The sequence below is a fragment of the Strix uralensis genome, chromosome 4 (assembly GCF_047716275.1).
Source record: "Strix uralensis isolate ZFMK-TIS-50842 chromosome 4, bStrUra1, whole genome shotgun sequence".
Taxonomy (NCBI): Eukaryota; Metazoa; Chordata; class Aves; order Strigiformes; family Strigidae; genus Strix; species Strix uralensis.
This window is the reverse complement of record NC_133975.1, coordinates 12,537,959-12,559,074: the sequence shown is the minus strand read 5'-3', so window position 1 is coordinate 12,559,074 and position 21,116 is coordinate 12,537,959. Positions and strand designations below refer to the sequence as shown.

The 21,116-nt window shown below is 39.4% G+C and overlaps 1 protein-coding gene across 8 annotated transcripts in view; it reads right to left on the bottom strand.

Moving 5' to 3' along the window:
- ABLIM2 (actin binding LIM protein family member 2) overlaps positions 1 to 21,116 on the bottom strand; it is a 149,933-nt gene that overhangs the window by 61,134 nt on the left and 67,683 nt on the right. For 7 of the 8 annotated variants that reach the window (XM_074865675.1, XM_074865677.1, XM_074865679.1 and 4 more), the window contains exons 4-6: positions 19,518 to 19,633; positions 14,633 to 14,759; positions 12,526 to 12,619 (exon numbers count right to left, since the gene is read on the bottom strand). In XM_074865675.1, the coding sequence (XP_074721776.1) occupies positions 12,526 to 12,619; positions 14,633 to 14,759; positions 19,518 to 19,633 (337 nt within the window). Of the gene's footprint in view, positions 1 to 5,446; positions 5,661 to 12,525; positions 12,620 to 14,632; positions 14,760 to 19,517; positions 19,634 to 21,116 lie in introns of those variants that run through there. The other variant, XM_074865683.1, reaches the window with a different exon arrangement.

Below are 21,116 nucleotides of genomic sequence, written 5' to 3'. Positions count from 1 at the left end.
GTCCCCTGGAGCAGCATGCTGTGGTTGAGGACTCTTCCCTTGGGTCGGGACACTGCCCAAGGAAACTCCTTGAGGTGACTTAGGTCAGGACACTGCCCTGAGAAGGTCCTCAAGGCTGAAAGCCCTCACTTGTTAGGTGAGTGATAGAGAGTTTTGGGTTGTCGTTAAACCCTAGGGAGTGGGGCTTTGTTCTGCGTTTTGGGTTGTCATTAAACCCTCAGGAGTTGCTCTGTTCTCCTCTCACAGACATTTGAACCTGTAATTTGTGCAGGGCTAGTTAACTGTGTTGACAATGAAATTTTTAATTTTTGGTGGTTGTTTATTTGAGAGCCTCCATAACACTGTAGTGATGGGCAAAAGTTTAAAACTTCAATTTAGACAATAAATTCTTCTTCCTTTTTCTATTTGTTGTCTCTGTTGTCTCAATTACCTGAATAACTTTCATTCACATGGACATTCACATTCATTCATTAAAGGGCACTGAGATTTCTTCAAGTGCCCATTGTTAATACATCTAATAGTAGAATTACAATTCAGTTTAAAGTCAGGAGGTGTTCAAGTGCACCACAGAATGATAGAATAATTCAGGTTGGGAATGACCTCAGGAGGTCATCTAATCCAACCTCCTGCTCAAAGCAGGGTTGATGCTCAGTTCAGATCAGTCTGCTCAGGAATTTGTCCAGTTGGGTACTGAAAACCTCCAAGGATGGAGACTGCACCACCTCTGAGAACATGGCTCCAATGCTTTGTTATCCTTACAGTGATTTTTTACTTCTTTATATCCAGTCAGAACTTCCCCTCTTCTAATTTATGACAGTTGTCTCCTGCTCTCCCACCATGCACCTCAGTAAGGAGCTTGTCTCCACATCCTTGAGGGCCTCCTCAAAGGTATGAAAATGCTATTAGGTCCCCCTAAAGCCATCCCTTCCCCAGTCTGAGCAAGTCCAACTCCCTGAGCATCTCCTCACAGGGTATGTGCTCCAGCCCCTCAACTATCATGGTGGTCCTTCACCAAACTCGTTTCAGTTAACCAGCATCTTTTGCTATAGGAGGGCACAAAGCTGGATGCAGTATCCTTCATGTGGTCTAGCAAATGCTGAATAGAAGAGGGATATCTACTTGTTGAAATTGCCCTCTAGGCTGGTGGCCTTCGTCGCTGCCAGGGCACACTGCTCTCATGTTTAGCTGACTGTCCACCATATCCCATATGCATTTCCAAGCACTGATAATTGAATATAAGACATTAAACTAAATCAAGATGTGCTTGAGGTACATACATCATACTGAAACAGAACATAAAATCAAGACATAATTCCCTGATAAATGAATCCACTACTGCTTTCAGTTTGTGTTGAATGCGTTCATATGAGTAGATCTGGGGAGAAAGCCATCTTAACACTGGGTAAGGGAAGTTCATTATGTACAATTTTAAATTCAAAATTGAGGAGTATGTACTTTCACTAGGAATTTTTTTTCAGAGTATGCAAGTCAAAGAAGGCGGAAAACTACTAAACTCCTTTAGTGGATATTTAATTCATCCTGTTTATACCTCCTCATTCATTCCTCAAATGACTGTTTTTACTGGTATAGTAAACTATTATGTGAATGAACTGTCCTTTTTCTTGGGTGCCAGAAATTTACAAGAAACTGATAACGAAATACAGGTATAAAAAGGAACTCTGGATATTTACCTTTATGAAATTTAATACAGTTTTTGAACAAGATATAGCATTTTGACATTAAATGGCCCAACCAGTCATTGCATTGATTTATGGAGGCAAATTCACAATTTCCGTAAGTAAATGCAGTTCCCTAACTTCGGCTGAGCTAAGGTTTTAGTTCCTGCTCCCAGAGCTAAATTAGTTATTATTTAATAACTCTGACCTAGCAGCACAGAACTGGCCCAGAAAATCTTCCCATGAAGTTACTCCACCTACTAGGCTGAAATCGGGGGTTGTTCTTGCTTATTCCCACCTGGTAGCACAACCCTCCTGTTCTTGGCCAGCACATCAACATGGGATTGTGCAATGTGAATTTAATCCTAAAAGCTGTGTAAAATCTAGGGCCCAGGTGTTTGTCCTTCTGTCTTTATCTCAAGAGTACCATGGAGAAGGTGCACAGCACTGCACCATCAAGTGTTGTTCAATGGCCACGTGCTCATTAACTCTGCCACTGCATCCACAGAGTGGCATATTATGTGGACTATACTGGCTCCATAAAATGGATTCTGTGGGATATTTTCAAATTAGAGTGACAATATTCAGAAAATCTGATAACCTTTGGTGCTTGCAGTAGAATACTGTCCTCAGTTACCAGTTTTAAGTGTAACTACATAAATCTCCATTCATGGTCCTAGCAAAGTCAGTTTTGCATATGCTACAAAGTAACTTCAAGGATTACACAGTGATAATTGTATACAATAACGGCTAATTTCATAAACAGCTATCATGTCATCTACTGGGTACGAAGGGGCATACAACATTATCAAGACAGAGGTATTTGGCAAAATATCTACTGGCAAAACAGTGCCGAGGAGAGAAAAATGTGAGAGCCAGGAGACAGAGAATTATGTAGAGGAAAGTTCTTGCTAATTCTCTTAGTCACAGTGGACCTGACTCACCACTGAGTCACTTCAGCAGTGTGCCAGGGCAAACGAACCATTTTCAACGGGGTTTACACCAGCGTAAATGTAGTGTAATGTTTTGAATCAATCCTTCTCCTCATATTCTCCTTACTGGATTCATTTATCACCCCACTGGATGCCAAGAAACAGTCATGTGAAATGTTCAATATATGCACCTGCAGCATTACTTACAGCTCTAGCTGTCTCACATGTACAGTTATTTCATATTGTCTTGGTTCTGGCTCATCCCGCTGTACTTTGCAGAGCCTTGAGACTTCCCACCCACATCTGAGTCATTTTTACTGCCTCCCACACACTCTTTATTCTCCCAGGTATAAAGTGCAGTTTGAATGTACCAACAGGGACATTTATCTCAGAATGATAGTAATCTACTATATACTGGACTCTCAGAAGGAGAAGTTTCTGATGCTTGTGGGAGAAATAAAAAAATAATTAAAAATCCCTAAAGGGAAAAATTCAGAAAAAGAAAGAATAGGAAGAAAAATCAGCACTATTATAAACTGTCATCTCATTCTGTGACATCTGCAAACAAGTTCTGACTCAGGAGCAAATTCAGCCCTGCTGCAGTCAGGCAAAAGCTGGAAAAGGCCAATAGCACATTTTTTCTACAGGATTTGGTACATGATTCTGTAAATCAAAGTAGTCTGTCGTGCCTAAATTCACTGATTTTGCACTCAGTTGCTTTTTTTATGCAATGTGTGATCTGCCCCCTTTGTCTTTTTCTTCTCAGCTTTGCAAATTTTTCTTGCCACCCACTGAGACTGGAAGAGGCTTCTGTTTTCATTTTGCTCAACAATCCCCTTCATTTCTTTTCCACTTTTCTCTCCCACTCCTTAAAACCCACTTACGGGCCAAGACAAGCTGCAGCTGGCTCTCACTTCTGTCATCCCTTGATAGGGGAGAGGGAGTGAAGAAGGAGAAAGATGACTTGCAGACATATTCCCCTTCTTTTTTGACTTTGCAGCTGTGCATTTAGCCCACCCATTTCAGATGGGAAGAATGAAGCTGCAGCTAACACTGTACAGCCCTGGAGAGGCAGCATGATTTATCAGATGAAGCCAGCACAGCTCTTTTCACACTGGTCATGGTGATCCAGGCTGCAAACATCTGAGGACAGAAGCTGACTCTCATTCTGTGCCTGAATAAGGACTGATATTTTGGATCCCCAAATTTAGCTGGGACTGGAAATGCTGCTGTCATATGCAGAACTCACATTAATAGTCCTTCCTGGAAGTAGGAAGTTGCTATTTTCAGACTCATCCACACATTTCCAGTTCAAGGTACCATTCAGAATTTCTTACTGCGGGGAGAAAAAGAAATTTGAAGAAGCAATAAAAATGCTGAAGGTTGGCAGGATGAAAAATCTTAAAGATACAAGAAATGAGTCACATAGGCTGCTTTCCTGCTATTAGCAGACACACAGAACCATTGTGACATGGGCCAGAGCATTCTGGAGATACTTTATCAACAAAGTCAATTGTCACTAAGTGCACTTACTGCTGCACCACTGTCATGGTTACAGGAGAAAGCTGGAGGGAGGCGCTTGTGCTGTCGACTGGATCGTGGGTAGGTCCAGGGCACTGCAGAGCAGTGGTCTGGTCGACTGCAGCATGCCCCAGGCAGGAGTCAGAAGACCACAAGGAATTAAATAAATTATCAAAGTAATAGGATGAGGAACTGAACAGATCCAAAAAGTGCAGCGTTTCACACTGTCAAAATATTCAAATGCTGGCAAATTGCACTAGACAATAATGCATCACCACAGCAACATATCACTTAGAGAGCCATTGTAACTGGCATACTGTATGCTGTTTGTGTCTGAGGCTCAGAAGGTGTAAGATGACTACTGGAATCACTGCTTTGATGCTTTGACTAATCAATTAAGATAGTTTAAGACAACTGGTACTACATTTCTGCATAATGGAAAAAGGCAGTGGACACCATTCACCTGTCTGCCAGACTCAAGAGTCAAACTATGCACTAAAACTCTAACACATACAAACCCACACAGGCACAAATGCACAGCAACACTACCGGGGAGTTTTCCTGAGAAATCCTCAACAGAAAAGCAAGCAAGTAACTGAAAAAAACCCACAAAACCTGCAATAGTCATTCTTTCTTCTCTATCAACCAGTTTCCCTCAAATTCTAAACTTCTCTTTTGTGTTATTCAGAAATAGCTTGCAGAATCCCTTGCTTTGGTAAAAATATAACAGGCTTAAGCTTATCACCAAATCCTACTCAGTGCTCTTCCTCAATAAACCTAAAAACCGATTTAGAGGGTAAATCTATGCAAACAGTTCCTTTTAATGTGTATTGTTTTTTCCTGACATGTCAACAATTGTGAGATTTTAACAGTTCAGACAATAAATATGGAAAGGTGTAGCTGTATCTCTTTCTGAAGAGAAGAGGTGGTTGAAAAAGGGAAGGGATGAGGGTGGAAGATAAAGCGAATGCATCTAAAACAATACACCTGGGCTACAGAAAAGGCTAAAAGCTAAGGTCAAAACATTTGCATTGCTATTTATAAGCTTGCTGGTAGTATTTTTAATGATCATAGAATCACATAATATCTCAAGTTGGAAGGGACCCATCCCCAGCCCAACTCCCTGTTTTAAAGCAGAAAGTTTAAGTCAACTGTCAGTTAACACTTACCCAGCCAAGTTCAGATACACTGATGATTAACCTGCCTTTGCAAACCATCAGTCCCAGACGAATGCAAGTGGCACCAAAACGCAGACCATTCTCAAGCTGCAAAATGCCTTGCATCCATGCATTGAAAGTGCGAGTTAATGTTTCCTACCTTAGATGGTTTCCTTTTGCAAGAACTAATGCTGATTTATTTAGATGTATCTTTTCCAACAGTTTTCCTTCTTCTCTTTTGATAGGAGAAAACTGGCGCAGAGAGCAGTTTCTAACTGAAGATCAGTACTGAAACTTGGATCCTTTTGCTGCTCTGACAGCCTTCGCAAGGCTGCCCATGCTACAGGAAACCCTTCGTTCGTATAGACCAAGCTGCTTTTATTGCACGTTTCAGTATTAATGCCTATATTATAAGCTGCTCAAGTACCTTTCACACATCACTAGGTTTTGTTGTTAGTGAAACAGCAGGGTAACAGACATTTCAGAATGAACCATTCTTCCACGCTGCAGGCAGAAATCTGTACACCCTGCTGTAAAGAATTAGTCTCGTCTCTCTGCTATACCGAGACTTTTGCAAAGGGAAAGGCAATTGATTTCCAAAGTATATGTGGCTGTAAACAAAAGCAGCTCAACACTAGGGCAAAGCAAAAAATGAACTACAAAAATTAAGATTCACGCTTTAATTAATAAGTCACTGAGGTATAAGTGGCATTTAAGTGACATATAAATTATTGACATTTCTAGTCTCATTCCTGCCTAGTGCCTACTGTATTTGCTCCCTTATTTTAAAGTAACATATGGTTGTGATTAATAGATTTTTAAAAAAATATATTGATTATGCTTTCCCAGACATTTACACAGACATGTAAAGCAGAAAATGTTAACCCTTTCTTCCCCCACATATACTTAGTGCCACACTGTCACGTTAGGATGCCTGCTACAGCAGTTGGACCCATCTTTATGTTTAGTAAGTGATACAGCCACTTTCACCAGCGCTTGTAGGACGCATACACACCACAGCCATGTAACTGTAAATAATGGGATGGTTGTAGACAGAAGTCTAGTCAAGTCCTGAAAATAGCCCTCACTGCTTACTGAAGCAGTTGGGTTGCATGTAAATAACCCCCAAGAGACCTTTCCAAAAGCATAACTTCCAATGTGCTACACTGTCAAATTTTATTCACATGAAATCCAAAACACCAGCAAGTAGTGGTGGAGAGCCAGCTTGTTCATCGGCTACCAGTACAGTTGGTCGTGGAGGCCTGCTATGAGGCAGCTCCGCCTGGCCATTACTGGGCTGCAGTTGCCTATCCAAGCAATCACACCTGACCCCCTTACAGCATATACTGCATTTGCCATCAAAACATCCCCAGGAGGTTATCTTTGGATATGAAGGTTTCCTCTAATGACGCAGGGTATCACTATCTGAAACGGCAGATGAAGAGAAAATCCCCCAAGTCATATCTCACTATGGGCCGTAAATGTTAACGAAGCCACAGAAATAAACCACACTTAGTGCAAGATACACCAGGGAAAGTACTTTCTTCAGAAACAGTGGAAGGGGTTACTATTACTGCACAAGGCAGTGGTAAGGCATCATCTGGAGTACAATGTCCATCCATGCTGAGAGAAGGTGGTTCCAGCTTGGAATAGAGAGTGAGAAGGTCCACCAGCGTCACCAGAAAAGCCTGGAAATGATTATGAGCAGCAGAGAATTTCGTTCGTTCAGTTTTGCAAAATAGAACTTGAGAAGAACTAAGACTTCTCTATAAATTCTTCTTAAGAGTTCATCAATTAAAGGGGAGAAGATAAAAAAAGCTAGAAATCAATCTGTACCCAAAGAATCGGTAATTATATACAGACGACTTCAAAATAGAGAGGTGCTGGAATTCAGTTTCTAAATACATTAAGGATGTTAAGGAAACCCAGGCATGTTCCCCAGGAGGGGACCAGAAAGACTCAGTGGCTGCCACACAGCTCCTCGACACACCTGAAGAGCCTTCCAAGCCTCTGAATGGCCTGTCACGTGGGAAGGAGCAGGACTAGGTAGTCAACCCATCTCTACTGCCTCTGAGCAAAACACAGCTAGAAGACTGATTAAAAAAATCACAAAACAAATGGAAAGTGTTTTCTTGATTGAAAGGGGTCTGTATCCGGCTCTGAATTATCATGCAAAATACAGTATATTTTTAGAAAAAAGGCAATTACACTTATTTTGTCTATTTTTATGATATGCTCCTTAGCACAAGTTGAGATTTTAATTAATAAATAACTGCTTGTGATAGAAGAAGAGAGAAAAAAATATTTTTAGTGCTAAATGCAGAGAAATAGATTGCAACACAACAAAAGGGAAATGGCTGGTTATAAAAATCAACAGCCTGTTATTTTTAAATGTGTTTCTTTTCTGTGTTATTGCATGATTTTAACTATTGATGGATTGGCAACAGAGCTATAGCATAAGCACTAAAATAAACCCTTTTTCTCCCTAAAGTTTTTTAGTTGCACTGCATCTTAAGTCAAACTATAAAGTTAACTTCAGCCACCTCTTGCTCCCCATTTAAGATGGTCAGGGGTATATGGGCAGGGACAAAATGGAGCAACTCCTAGGAGAGGACTGATGTTGCATTAAACAGTGCTCTGTATAGTTCACAAGCAAAGCAAACTTTGCCCATAAAAGCACTGATGGGCAAGGGTTTTGTAAAACGAACAGCAAAACTGTTGCTTTTAAAAGCACTAGAAGAATTTATGGTCTCCGTAAATTAGCTGCTCAGCCTCTTTGTAGCTTTTCCAGTACAAGTTCCCTGGGAGACTGGGGGCAAGCCAAGGTGGACTTGAGGGGAAGAAAGAAACAAGAAAGGAATTATAAACAGCTATCCTGTGTTTAAGCCCATTTACTACATGGAATGAATCTGACCCTCAGAAAATGGACTGAAGGAAGAATTTAAGTAACTAAATCATCATTGTATTTGGCTTTTAACCTACAAAAACAGCCATATTTTTATAAGTTATCAGTAACTCACACTAGTTGACTCTCCCTTCCTCCTCTGCTGAATATACAAAATGAACAAGTGTTGGAAAGGGAGACAATATTATAAAATCTGGGCACAGAGTGATTGTGGAAGCAGCTGTCCTCCTGACATTATCACAGAAATCAGAGATGGAAAAAATCCTATTAGGTCATATAGTCCCTCCCGTTGTCATTGCAGGACTGTTCCCTAACGTAGACTTTCCAGTGCCTTGTCCAATCTTGTTTTAATACTATCTAAATGAGGGCTTCCAGAGACTAAAATGGGAGACTATTCTGCTTAGTAAGTATTGCTGTCAGGATTCTCCCCCACTTTAATAGCAATTTGCCCTATTATTTCTGTGCATCGTCAGAAATTATTATATTCAAGATGATAAAAAGAGATACTGAAGTTTTGAAAAATGTTTCAGGATTCCAGACAATTCCACAAAAACAATATATCCTACAACAAAAAATAGCCATGGCTGCTTTTCTTTTTTTTTTTTTTTCTGTCCTTCTGACCCTGAGATACACAAACATAACAAGTTGGCCAGTGACAAACACACGCCGAGTTCAATACCAGACAGATGGAAGATATCAGCCACAAGTCCACGTCTTTTGAACAAGTCCGTCTGCTGCAGACAAACAACAAATGACTTAACTGTGTCAGCTCTCTGCATTCTTTTAAATCTGTTTGCTTAGGTCATGACTTCTAGTCTAGCTTCCTAATAAAATGAGGTGTGCACACTACCTCCTTCATCTGACCGCTCTCCACGGTCAACACTGAAGCTCAACAGCCATTTAAAGCAGTCCCTTACAGAGGTCCAAAGGCTCATGGAAATCACATACTGATCACTACGGGAGCTTCACACTGTGTTGTCACCTCTTGATCATGTAAACAGGCAGTGGAAATGTAAAGAAAGCTTCCGAGATACTTCATGGAGAAAGAGGGGATGAGAGCAGGTATTTGGGAGATGTCATGAGGAATAGGATCTGTCATGACAGCAGAATGCTAGGATAGAGGACACGCACCCATATTCAAACTTCATTAGTTTTGCTGCACGCAAAACACCAAATAGTTTTATACAATCTTATGGAAACAACATTAGAGACCATAAAGTTTCCAGGCTGTTGTAACAAGCCTTCAGACATTAAATATCATTGTACCTGTTCAAATCCATTGCCTGCTTCATACTAACTTCATCCTATCTTTCCTATTTGACAGTGACATTATCTGACACTGATGTGCTTTTACAGATCGTGAAAGTCCTTTCTCCTAAATTTTCTTTAAAAAAAGTTTCAGAATCTTGCATGAGTATTTTTTCCACAGTTAAATGCCACAGACTTCAACTGAAGTCACTCCCAGTCTGCATCAGTTCCAAAGTAAGAAGAGAATCAGTGCTACAGCACTGTCATCAGAGCAACACAGGGGAAGGGGAGAGGAGGAGGGCACACATGCACTAACTGAAAACATCACCTAGAACTACAATGACATACGTAATCAGTATTGGTAAAACTCCTACAACAGCTTTAAAGAAATCAGTTTTCTCAAGTTTATTATTGGTCCATCTATAACAAAAACAAGGAACTCTCCTCCTGTTCAGTATGTTCCCACCAAACAGAAGAAAAAGACACAGCCACACGTCCCCCCAGGTCCCACAAATCCAACTCAGTGCTGTTACTATGCAAATCTTTTCAACTTTTTTTTTTTTCATTTCATCATCCACAGAGACAGTAAGGACTTAGTTCTTAATCACATCACACCACATGCTATTGTTTAACCCTATTGCAGGTAAAATAGCACCAAATAAAGAGAGTATTTTTGTACAGTTATTTCAGGGCAAGAACCAGGACAGAAAAACACAATATTGTGAAACCAAGAGTCAGTACAGAAATTGGAGCTTCTGTTCTCCCATCTCAGTATTAATTGTTCCCTGTAATCTGCTATGAGTAAGTGTACCCTAAATCTGCTCTACCTTTGACCATGACACTCCTCTCTGCATTCACCTCTCTTATCGTGTCAAATATAACTTAATTAGCTTTACCTTCAAAGCCCACCCCCCTCTTACTACCTTTCATTCAGTGTCAAAGGCTGACACTGAAAACATGTAGCAGCTTCCACTGGTCACCTCTTGCATTTTTAATGTTTTTTAAAGTTTTCTCCACAGAATCACAGAATCGTCTAGGTTGGAAAAGACCTTGAAGATCATCTAGTCCAACCATTAACCTGACAGTTCCCAACTACACCATATCCCTCAGCGCTATGTCGACTCTACTCTTAAACACCTCCAGGGATAGAGACTCCACCACCTCCCTGGGCAGCCCATTCCAACACCTAACAACCCATTCTGTAAAGAAATGCTTCCTAATATCTAGTCTAAACCCTCCCTGGCGCAACTTGAGGCCATTACCTCTTGTCCTATCACTTGTTACTTCATTAAAGAGACTCATCCCCAGCTCTCTGCAACCTCCTTTCAGGTAGTTATAGAGGGCGATGAGGTCTCCCCTCAGCCTCCTCTTCTCCAGACTAAACAACCCCAGTTCCCTCAGCCGCTCCTCGTACGACATGTGCTCCAGACCCTTCACCAGCTTCATTGCCCTTCTCTGGACACGCTCAAGTAATTCAATGTCCTTTTTGTAGTGAGGGGCCCAAAACTGAACACAGGAATCGAGGTGCGGCCTCACCAGTGCCGAGCACAGGGGTAAGATCCCTTCCCTGTCCCTGCTGGCTACACTATTTCTGATACAAGCCAGGATGCCATTGGCCTTCTTGGCCACCTGGGCACACTGCTGGCTCATGTTCAGCCAGATGTCAATCAACACCCCCAGGTCCCTCTCTGACTGGCAGCTCTCCAGCCACTCCTCCCCAAGCCTGTAGCGCTGCTGGGGGTTGTTATGGCCCAAGTGCAGCACCCGGCATTTGGCCTTATTGAAGCTCATACAGTTGGCCTTAGCCCATCGCTCCAGCCTGTCCAGGTCTCTCTGCAGAGCCTCCCTACCCTCGAGCTGATCAACACTCCCACCCAACTTGGTGTCATCTGCAAACTTACTGAGGGTGCACTCGATCCCCTCGTCTAGATCATCAATAAAGATGTTAAACAGGAGTGGCCCCAAAAACGAGCCCTGGGGGACACCACTCGTGTCAACACACCACCACACTTCTGATTTGCCTCTCCCACTCTGAAAACATGTAGCAGCTTCCACTGGTCACCTCTTACATTTTTTAAAGTTTTAAAATGTTTTCTTCTGTTTTGCCTCTCCCACTTGAGAGAGCCATCTGTAAAAAGTGAGAAAGCTGTTTTTATACTCTTTCAAATCCCTTATTAGAAGTCTGTTTTCTGAGATGTCTGTAAAAACATCTGTTAATGAGAAGGCCTCCCCTGTCTAACCCTAACACCTTAGTATGGACTCACTGTTTCCTTCCACTTGCTTCTCAGTTCCTACCTAGCTATAATTGTCCATCATTTGGATAGTTAAGTCTTTGTAGAGCTCATCGCAGATTGTTCTCTGGTGGAAGTCCTATGGGACTTCTCCAGGCTTTCGTAACTGGGGAGGAGCAAGAAGTGAACTATGTGACCTGGGGAACCTCTTCCTAACGCCAATACTGCTAAGGCTTCACCAGACACAGGGAAAGTGCAGAGAGAAAAAGTGGATAATCGATGACATTGATAGGATAACAATACACTTAGATGCAAGGATGAATTCTATTCAGATCAAAGGAATATATTAATTTCTGACTCTGGATCAGTTATGTGGAAATCTCTTTTTCATAAAGCATAAACATGCACCTAAACAACCTCCTTGCTTTTTAGAACATCAAACTCAAAAAAATCCCTGCAACATAGCTCATTTCTGGGCGCAAAAATACATTTCAAATGATTCATTTTAGTTTTTGAACAGCTTCATCCTAACTTTGGGGATATGATACAGAATCAACAAGCAGAAATGACAAAGGAATTTAGCACAAGTATTAAAATGTGCCCAACAACCCATTCACATATTACTTCTGCTAACTGAACACTCTCCAGCACCACAAATATCCATTTACGGAGTGTGTGTATTATCTAATCAGTAACAGAAGAAACAAAAAAGAATTATAGAAAAAGTTTGTAGTATTTCATAAAAACAACATTAAACTGTTGCGTTAACACTCACTTGTGAGCATACAACTACATCCAAAAGAGCAAGTCTCTTTGTACACTTTGAGATGTGTTTGAATGACAGGTTCTCCTTACCTCGAGCACTCTTCCTGTGATATACTTTTCACAATTGTCACATCTGATACCAAACTTTGCATGATAGTCTGTTTCGCAGTATGGAACACCATCCCTAGGGAAGAACAACAGGCCATACAGAGATTGCTTTATGTAGGCTCTTACTGGGAGATTATACAGCTAAAATTTGTTAATGTTTCAACAATTCATAGGGTGTTTATGGACTTTCCCACCTACCAAATAATTGGTTTTATTAATTTTCTAAAGAACTGAATAGTTAAGGAACTATTCTGGCCCTTCCAATTCTACCACGATCCCACTTTCCTGCTTTGTCAACAAATTCAGTCATTGACTCCCCCCTTGTCACAACGCTCAGTCTCTGAGACCCTCACACAATTTGTTTTGATAGTGTTACTTATTAACTTCTTCCACATGTTTACCCCTCTTTGGAAAAAAAAGTTATTTCTACATATTATTCTTTCCCTCTTATCATCTAATTCGCCTAATATATGTATCATCTATACATATATCATCTAATTTTTTAGCTTAGACTGCAGAGTAATTTCTCAACTGAGTATCTTGACTATAAACCAAGTTTTGATTAACATTTAAGTCTACTGACATTCTTGACTTCCTTAAAGACAGTTATGGATTGATCCTGCTCCATAGAAGCCAGTAATGACTACAGGAATTCAACCTGAGCAGCAGAAGAAATCTTTCCATATGCATGATGCAAACAGTTATTTCACCACCACAAGTGATTTAAGATAATCTACAATTTAAAAATATGAATAATAAAAACAGAAGTCTTAGCTTTTATTCTAAAAAGTCAGAACCAGAACTCTTGGGCTATTGCTCTGAAATGAACCTAATTGTTAATTTTACATTTAGATCACAATTTTACGAAGTTTTACACTTAGACCATTAAAAAGTTGCATGAAAATAAATCGCTCTAGAAGAAACTGGAGACTCTTCTGTTTCAAAGTGCATGTTAAACATAGTTAAATATGTTTAGTGTGTTATGCTAAAATAGCTCATGATTGGACAGATTTATTAGCAGAGGCATAAATTTATTGGACATTTCTCTGGAGAAACATAAAAATTAATTTTACAGCATACAAGTTAAATTGCTTAGAGACTAATCTATAAGTTATCACAATAATTAATTGAATTAACTGAAGCCAGGATGTTTCTTCTCTTGAGTTATTTTGCTTGGCATTTGTTTTTAAAAAGAGGATTTCACCATAACTATATCTTTGCAATTTATGAGGGTTTTTTTATTATTAAATGACAAGCAAAAAAAGCACTGTACCAAAATACAACAGAGTAGCATAACATTTGAGATAATGCAAAACCTTATTTAAGAACACCCTTTTGTTAAATATTGTTTCTCCACTGCAAGCTGTGAAATTAAATGTTATACTCTTATTAATCCAAATCCAAAGAATTACTGAAAGTCAGTGGGACACCGGCTCTGAAATTCCATCATCTCTGGGCACTGCTGACTGAGTTACTTAGCTGTTTAGGAAAATTTCATCATATCAACACACTTCTCTGAAGCAGAAATTAATCCCAGGTGCCTTGGCCAGTGAAAGCCCTGTATCTCATCAGACTGATACGAGTGTTGACATGGGACTTGGTCTGTGTGTGTACTTCGTGCTGCCTCTCATTGCTGTCATCACATGCAGTCCAAATCGGACAGCACAAGGTGCTGGAGCAGCACAAAAGCATGATACGTACCTCCTCAATGAACTTTTTGAGAACATTTTTGCTCATGTGAAACACATAGAAAGGATAATACCTGCTTGTTCACATTACAGCATTGCATAGAGCAAAGTCAAACATACAAAACTAAGGGTGTATCTACAGGGCTCTGAAGCATACTCCACCCATTGCCTTTCCATAGCATATCTGTTTTGTCAAGTCCCATTCCAGGTAAACGGACAAATTTGACTTCTACTTTTCTTCATTGGATTTTTTCTGCTTTTAATACAATTTAGATAATAATCTCTAATCTTTTATATATCTCCAAACATACATAAACAAAAACTAAAGGATATGCAATACTAAGTTACTTATCTGGTATTAAAAGAATGCTGAAAATGAGTGAAAATGCTCCTCAACTTACTTGCTTATGTACTCTGCATTCAGTAGCTTGCCGCATGTATGGCACTTAAAACAGCCCAAATGCCAGTGTTTGTCCAAGGCAACCAATGACTGCCCGTTTTTTATTTCTGAACCACAGCCCCCACAATCTGCAAGAGAAAAATCCAGTAGGAGTGAATCACACACTTCAGGTGGTCACGCAACAATACTGGTTACTGCAGTGCAAGGATCCATCGGTGTCCTAGTAACAGGCTCTAAAGCTTGCTGCTCACTGATGGGTGACGAGTGGTGCGGCCCTAATATTGTCCTAACATTGCTAGAATACATGAATCATTCAAAGAAAAAAACCTAATGACTTAGGTTTCCTAGAGACCTAGGTTTTATTTTAATTAATTTATACTGTGTTTAAAAGATACGAAGTTTTGCTGATTACGTTTTCAAGCATCACAAATCAGCCCACTAAGGTTAATAAAAAAGGCGTGAAGTCATGAGATTAAAAGAAATAATTGAACCTTCATACTAGACTTTGCTTCTGGATCTGAAAGCTTTACTTATTATTTCAAAATTCTTTTTACAACCGTGAAAAAAAGCTAAGATTAAATACTGAAGTTCCGTAACCAGGAAAAATACACCAATATCTGAGGCATTACAAATTCCTGAGTAGTAGTGACAATATGTGAAAGTGATGGCTGGCTACATATTATTTATAGAAATTCACTTATATAAAGCTCCAAAAAGTGGTAACGAAAATTAAATGCAAAATATGTCATAACTGGATAACATAGGCTAGACTATGTTGGTTAAACAGGCTATACGTGAACTACCTATACTCCCCAGAAAAAGTAATTGAGGACAAGACTTTTGGGGGGGGTTGGTTGCTTTTTGGGCTTTTTTAACAATGGAAGCTTTTGATTATGCTAGTAAAAGTCAAATCTACTCTCAGTTTCCATATCAACAGTCCACCAATGATTAGAGATGCTACATAGACATAGAATTTGAACCTGGTTCTCTATATCCCAAATGAATTGTCTAATACCCTTCAGGGTCCATCTCTCATTCACTCTTTACTCTGTAGATTCCTGTCTATGTATAACTTTCCTTACAAAATGTTAAATGTTAAAATAGTCAGAACATGTGGAAAAATAGGGATAAATATCAGTAACAAACTGATTCTAGTATCAATATCTCAGTAACCCTTGTAATCCTCCATATGATTATATCTTCCATCTTATGTGAAACCATATATAAATACATTTTTTAGGAATTTTTCATGTATACCAACAATTTCATAGAGAGAACACAAACCCTGAAAGAAACTTGAAGAAACATTTAGAGATGTCAGAAGAGAAAAAGAACACAACAATGTCTTGCATGGAAGAGAAAGATACACAAAGCATTAAAAAAGATTTATCTAGTTACTAAGAAAGAACTCCAAACACAGGATCTCATTAAAAGATTTAAACAGTCCTCTTAAAAACTTTCTGATTTAAGATTCTATTTAGTTGGTTACGTGACACTAATGAGACACTCTGTTAGTACAATTGTAAATGTTTCATTTCTGAGCGCACAACAATAAAGGATAGTTCTTATTTTCCCTTAGTGGATTTGGAACGGATTATGAGAGTAATAACATGTCTCTCTAATGTCACCCTGTAGAGCACCAATATGTGGAAACAAGCCCAGTGCAAAAGCATGTGCACCACAGATCAGAACATTTGAGTTTTGCTAATAAAAGAGAACATTTGGGTGTGTGCCTGGATTTAGTCCCACAAGAGAATAAATACTGCTGCATTCTGCAGTATCTATTCTTTAACTGCAATCAGAAATTTGTTTGTGATCTCCCCTGCACTGGGGTTCATTTGGTAATCTAATTTAATCTCACTGGTTGAGAGTTTATTTCACAAACTTAATACGACACCATATGCTCAGATGTCATTCACCTTTCATCTGTTTTAAGCTTCAGTGGGCAGAAATGCAGGATTTTGTGAGCTACTTTTTTACTTCCAACTGCCATTTTCTCTGTTAAATTCCCGATAATTAAAACCAAATATTCTGGTTGCTATGCCAACACATGCCTACTGATGCAACGTCCTTGTCTTCCTATCTTGGATGCAGCATCCTTTGGTGACTCACCTAATTTCAACCAATAACTCTGCAGAACACATCAATTTGATGCTACATGTTGATATTCTTTCCTGAGTACTCTTTCATCATCAATACTGCCACAAGAGGTTTTCACAGCTAGCACTTATGAACAAAACAGAACAGATAGGTAGGTATTTATATAATAATAAAAAATTCAAGGACTCAAACAAAAAGCTACTATTTGATATTCTTCCTTTCTTCCAAATGTAATGCATAAAGGAGGTCAAAACCAAAGTCAGAAGTCAAAAACAGAAGGACTGGTCAGAGGGGGCAGTGATGCTGGGAGCTCAGTGAGTCCCAAGAGATCTCCTGAAAGCATTCTTGAGCTCAAGTCAGAGATAAATAGGCTGATGAATAACATACATTGTACATATCAGGCAGTTCTGAGCCAGAAGCAAAACCAACATAACAGTGGATCAACATATTACTTGGTCCTTGCCTCAGCTTGCTTTAAGTCACACGCTTTTGTGCACTAGTGCTCTTTTATGAAAAGAATTGTTTAAAACATTAAGGTTTTTTCCAAGAAGACTGTTCTTAAAACAAGGAGACATGCCATTTATTGCTTTGTGTAATATGTAGCCTAGCTACAGAGTGCCATTCTGGACTTTCCATTTTCCAGTTCAACGAAGATGTCTCTGATGCTGCTTGTTTATTCCTGAAACACTGGTTCTAGCCTAAGGATTAATGTGGTTGGAAAACAGCTTGTATTGCATATTGGTCTTTTACATATTATATATTAATCTGAATGGTTCTCAAAATCTTTATTATCTTTTTAGATATTTAATTTTCTGTGTATTGTCATTGGTCAGGCTCTTACATATGTTGCTACATACACATGTATTTGTGGCTGCAGTGCTTCTCACTGACCCATCAAAGCTCTATTCCCCACACCAAGGAGGGGTTATACAATTGCTATCCAATTTCCTGAGTCCCATGAGCTCAAAGCTCTTGGGTCAGCTGGGTGCTGCACATCACCATGAAACCAAAAGATGCTGGCCTGCAGCTGCGCTGCAAGACGCTGGGGAAATGGAGCAAGGAAGAGATGAGAAAGGATATAGTCTACACAGGTAAGGATGATATTTGTCTAGAATCCTGGAAACAATCTAGAATCGTGGTACAATTTACTTGCAGGCCAGATATAGACTTCAGTTTTGCCCTCTGAAAAATCATTATGTCTATCAGCTCACTCCCACCAGTATATCATTTGAAAAGCAGAGCTGGTTAGTCTCAGGTGAAGACGAGATCAAATTCCTTTAGAAGTCCAGTCTACAAGTGTGACAGATATCATCCAACTTTGAACCAAGACTCTTAACCAATTCCACTGAAACCTGTGGAAAGGCTTCATCCATTTCTGATGAGATTTAAAGCAGATCTGTATTTGAGGTTTAAATACATACGTTTGAGATTTTATTTGTGGAAAAGCTAAACTTTTGGTTTCCAAGGTCAGTTTTTGCCACAAAGATATGCTTCCAGTGCTGCTTCCCTTTGAGGCAAGTGGTTTGCTGAGGTTTCCAGGTACCTGTGCATTGGGGAGACTCGGCTGGGGAAATGCAATGCAAGAAAAACTCTCCATAGGGTGTATGTGTGTGTGTACAGAGAAAGGGAATGTAAATACATTAAAGGATTCTGTATCACAGATAATCAAATAAAGTTGTTCTGTCAGTACTCAACCAGGCAAATAATTTCCATTAAAGTCAAAGCCACTTTTCCAAGAGACAAGGAGACAAACAGATGATAGGCCATTAAAGTACAGATCTGCAAATGCTGCCAGCCAAGATGGCTGAGGATGATCCATCTCTTGAATAAGTGACAAGAGAAAGCACCAAAAAGAGGGACATCGCCCCCCCAGAAGAGAACAGCATTAGCAAGAGAGGAATCAGCACAGCATCTCTCACTGCATTCACACAGCAGCTTTTGCTGAAAAACTGCAGAAAGGAGAGAGTGAAAACCTCTGTAAAAAGACAGATGCAGGGAAAAACAAAGAAAAAAGAAAAAAAAAAAGAGAAGCTTCTTCCTGAAGTGGGCTGGATTCCTTATATACAAAGAAGAGCAATCTATGGGGTCCTTCCTTGCTGAATCCAGCTCAATGTGATGTGACAGTCATTAAACATATTTCTGTCATTGCTGTTTACCTGAATTGCTGTTACTGTTTAATTACATAAAGGCAGTGATTGACTGTTAAAGCAGAGGAACAGAGTTCAAAGCAATAACAGCACTCTGATCTGCTGCAAAAAAGATGGTATGAAAAGACCACATTTCTTCTCTGCAGTGTTTGTATCTTCTAATAGCACACGATAGTACTGAGGTCAAGGCACATGTCCCTCTGGTCACATTGCATACATTAACCCTTCCTGTGTAGTATTTAGCCATGTGATCCTGTCACTGATATTTTCTGAAGCAATACCAAAACATGTACAAATTATTAAATCTCACATTGGATTTTATTTTAGCTGGAGGTGGAGTAAATCCTCAAAAATATTAACATCTACATTACACTTTTCTGCAAATAATTTGATTTCCTCCAATTTTAATCAAATGTATTGAGAGGTTCTGTGTATTGTTAACCCTATAATGGCACCATTTGCGTTTCTTTTTAATATCACTTTCCTGGAAAGGTACCATATACTTTTTCACATGGCTACACTATATTTCTTTTATGCAGCATAGTGGTAGAAGTTCCAGTTAACACATACTGGTGTAAAACTGTATTCTTTAAACCTCTGCAGAGTAAGAAGTACCAACAGAAAAGAGCATAAACTTACTTCGCAGGTTCTGTACAGGGAAAGAGCCGGTGCTACTGGAAGGGGGCAGGGAACATTTCTGGCAGATGCACTCCTTCCCATTAAATGTTACTCGGTCACCAGCGGGGAAAGGCAGCCTACAACAGAGGAAGCAAAAGCAAACAGGTTACAGGCTCACGCCTTTATCGAAATGAAACATCTTTCCATAACGGAACTGCTTATTAGTCTGGTTTCTTTTTCTCTGCTTGCCCAATTCTCATTCACAATTTTTCAGCCACTTGGAGGCCAAAGTACTGAAGGGACACATCAGACAATTTTAAATGCAGATGTTACATCTACTTAGTAAAAAAATAATACCTAAAGATACAACAACACACTGAGCAAGTCCAAATCCTTGTGTATCTAAGAAATGTAGTATCAGCAAGCATTGATCACTAACAGGATTGGCTACAGAATCAAAGTGAACTTGGCATTACAGGGGAGTAAGTACAGGCAAATGCAGCTGCTGTTATGTTGTTAAAATGCTGCATGAGAGTGATGACTTTTATACATTATAAAACCAGCACTTGTCCTCCCAACTTTGATCACATCAAAGCCCTCTTAATCTATATGCTCAGAAAGCAAATTCCAGTGAACTCTCTCATAAGAGAAAATCTACCCCAATTATAAAACCCAAAGCATCTACATTACTTGTTTGCTCTACTCAACAACAGCTCTCCTTATGCTTAATTAAATCCTTCCTTTTTATCAATGTCCTTAAAACAAAAAGCTTTCCGCCATGGGCTTTCTTGTCTGGGCACTGCTGAGGTTTTTTTCTGTAAGAGGACCAGATGGACAAATCACTTCATAATGCAGCAAAAGATGGTGAGGATTTAGAAACACATTTTCCTCCACCCAAAGCTCAGGCCCAACTAAATCCCAAGCGAGCTATCAAAACATGGCTTAAGTGGGGCACAAATATAACACAGGCCTTCTGCCTCATTGTGAAGTCCATCTGATCACTTCATTAACATTTCATTAAAACTCTGCATATTTCCCCACAAACAAATTCATACCAACTGAGAGGTTATCTTCACTAAAACAGCTGCATAGACACTTCTTTCTAAGCATAAATATTATTTTGCTCCCTAAACCATCCAAAAGTGGCTTATTCTACATTTGTGTTGCATTTAAAATAAAATTTTTATTACTTAAAAAGATAATAAAAGCAATACTGTCCTTTGTTTCTAAATAATGTTACTAAAATCTATTTTAAACCACCTAAGTAAGTGTTCAACACTGTCATCCATTTTGGACCACAGGCAATACTTTAAAAATTACGAGGACACACGGAGTTTAATATTGTTATATCTTTGGATATCTGATAATTAATTCTGCTTTTCACCTTTTTTTTCTTCACTAATGACTTTATACTCCAAGTACTCGCTACCTTCTTACTTACCTAAAGTTAAGATATGGAAAAATATTTTATGGAAATAGCCTTTGAAACTGCCTTGCTCTTTGACACAACTAAATGCTCCATGTGTGATTCTGGTACAAACAGGCCCAACACCATATTAGTACAGATCCAGGAGTCCTAAGTTTCCACCTGTTCAAGAGAGGATTTTCTACCATGAACTT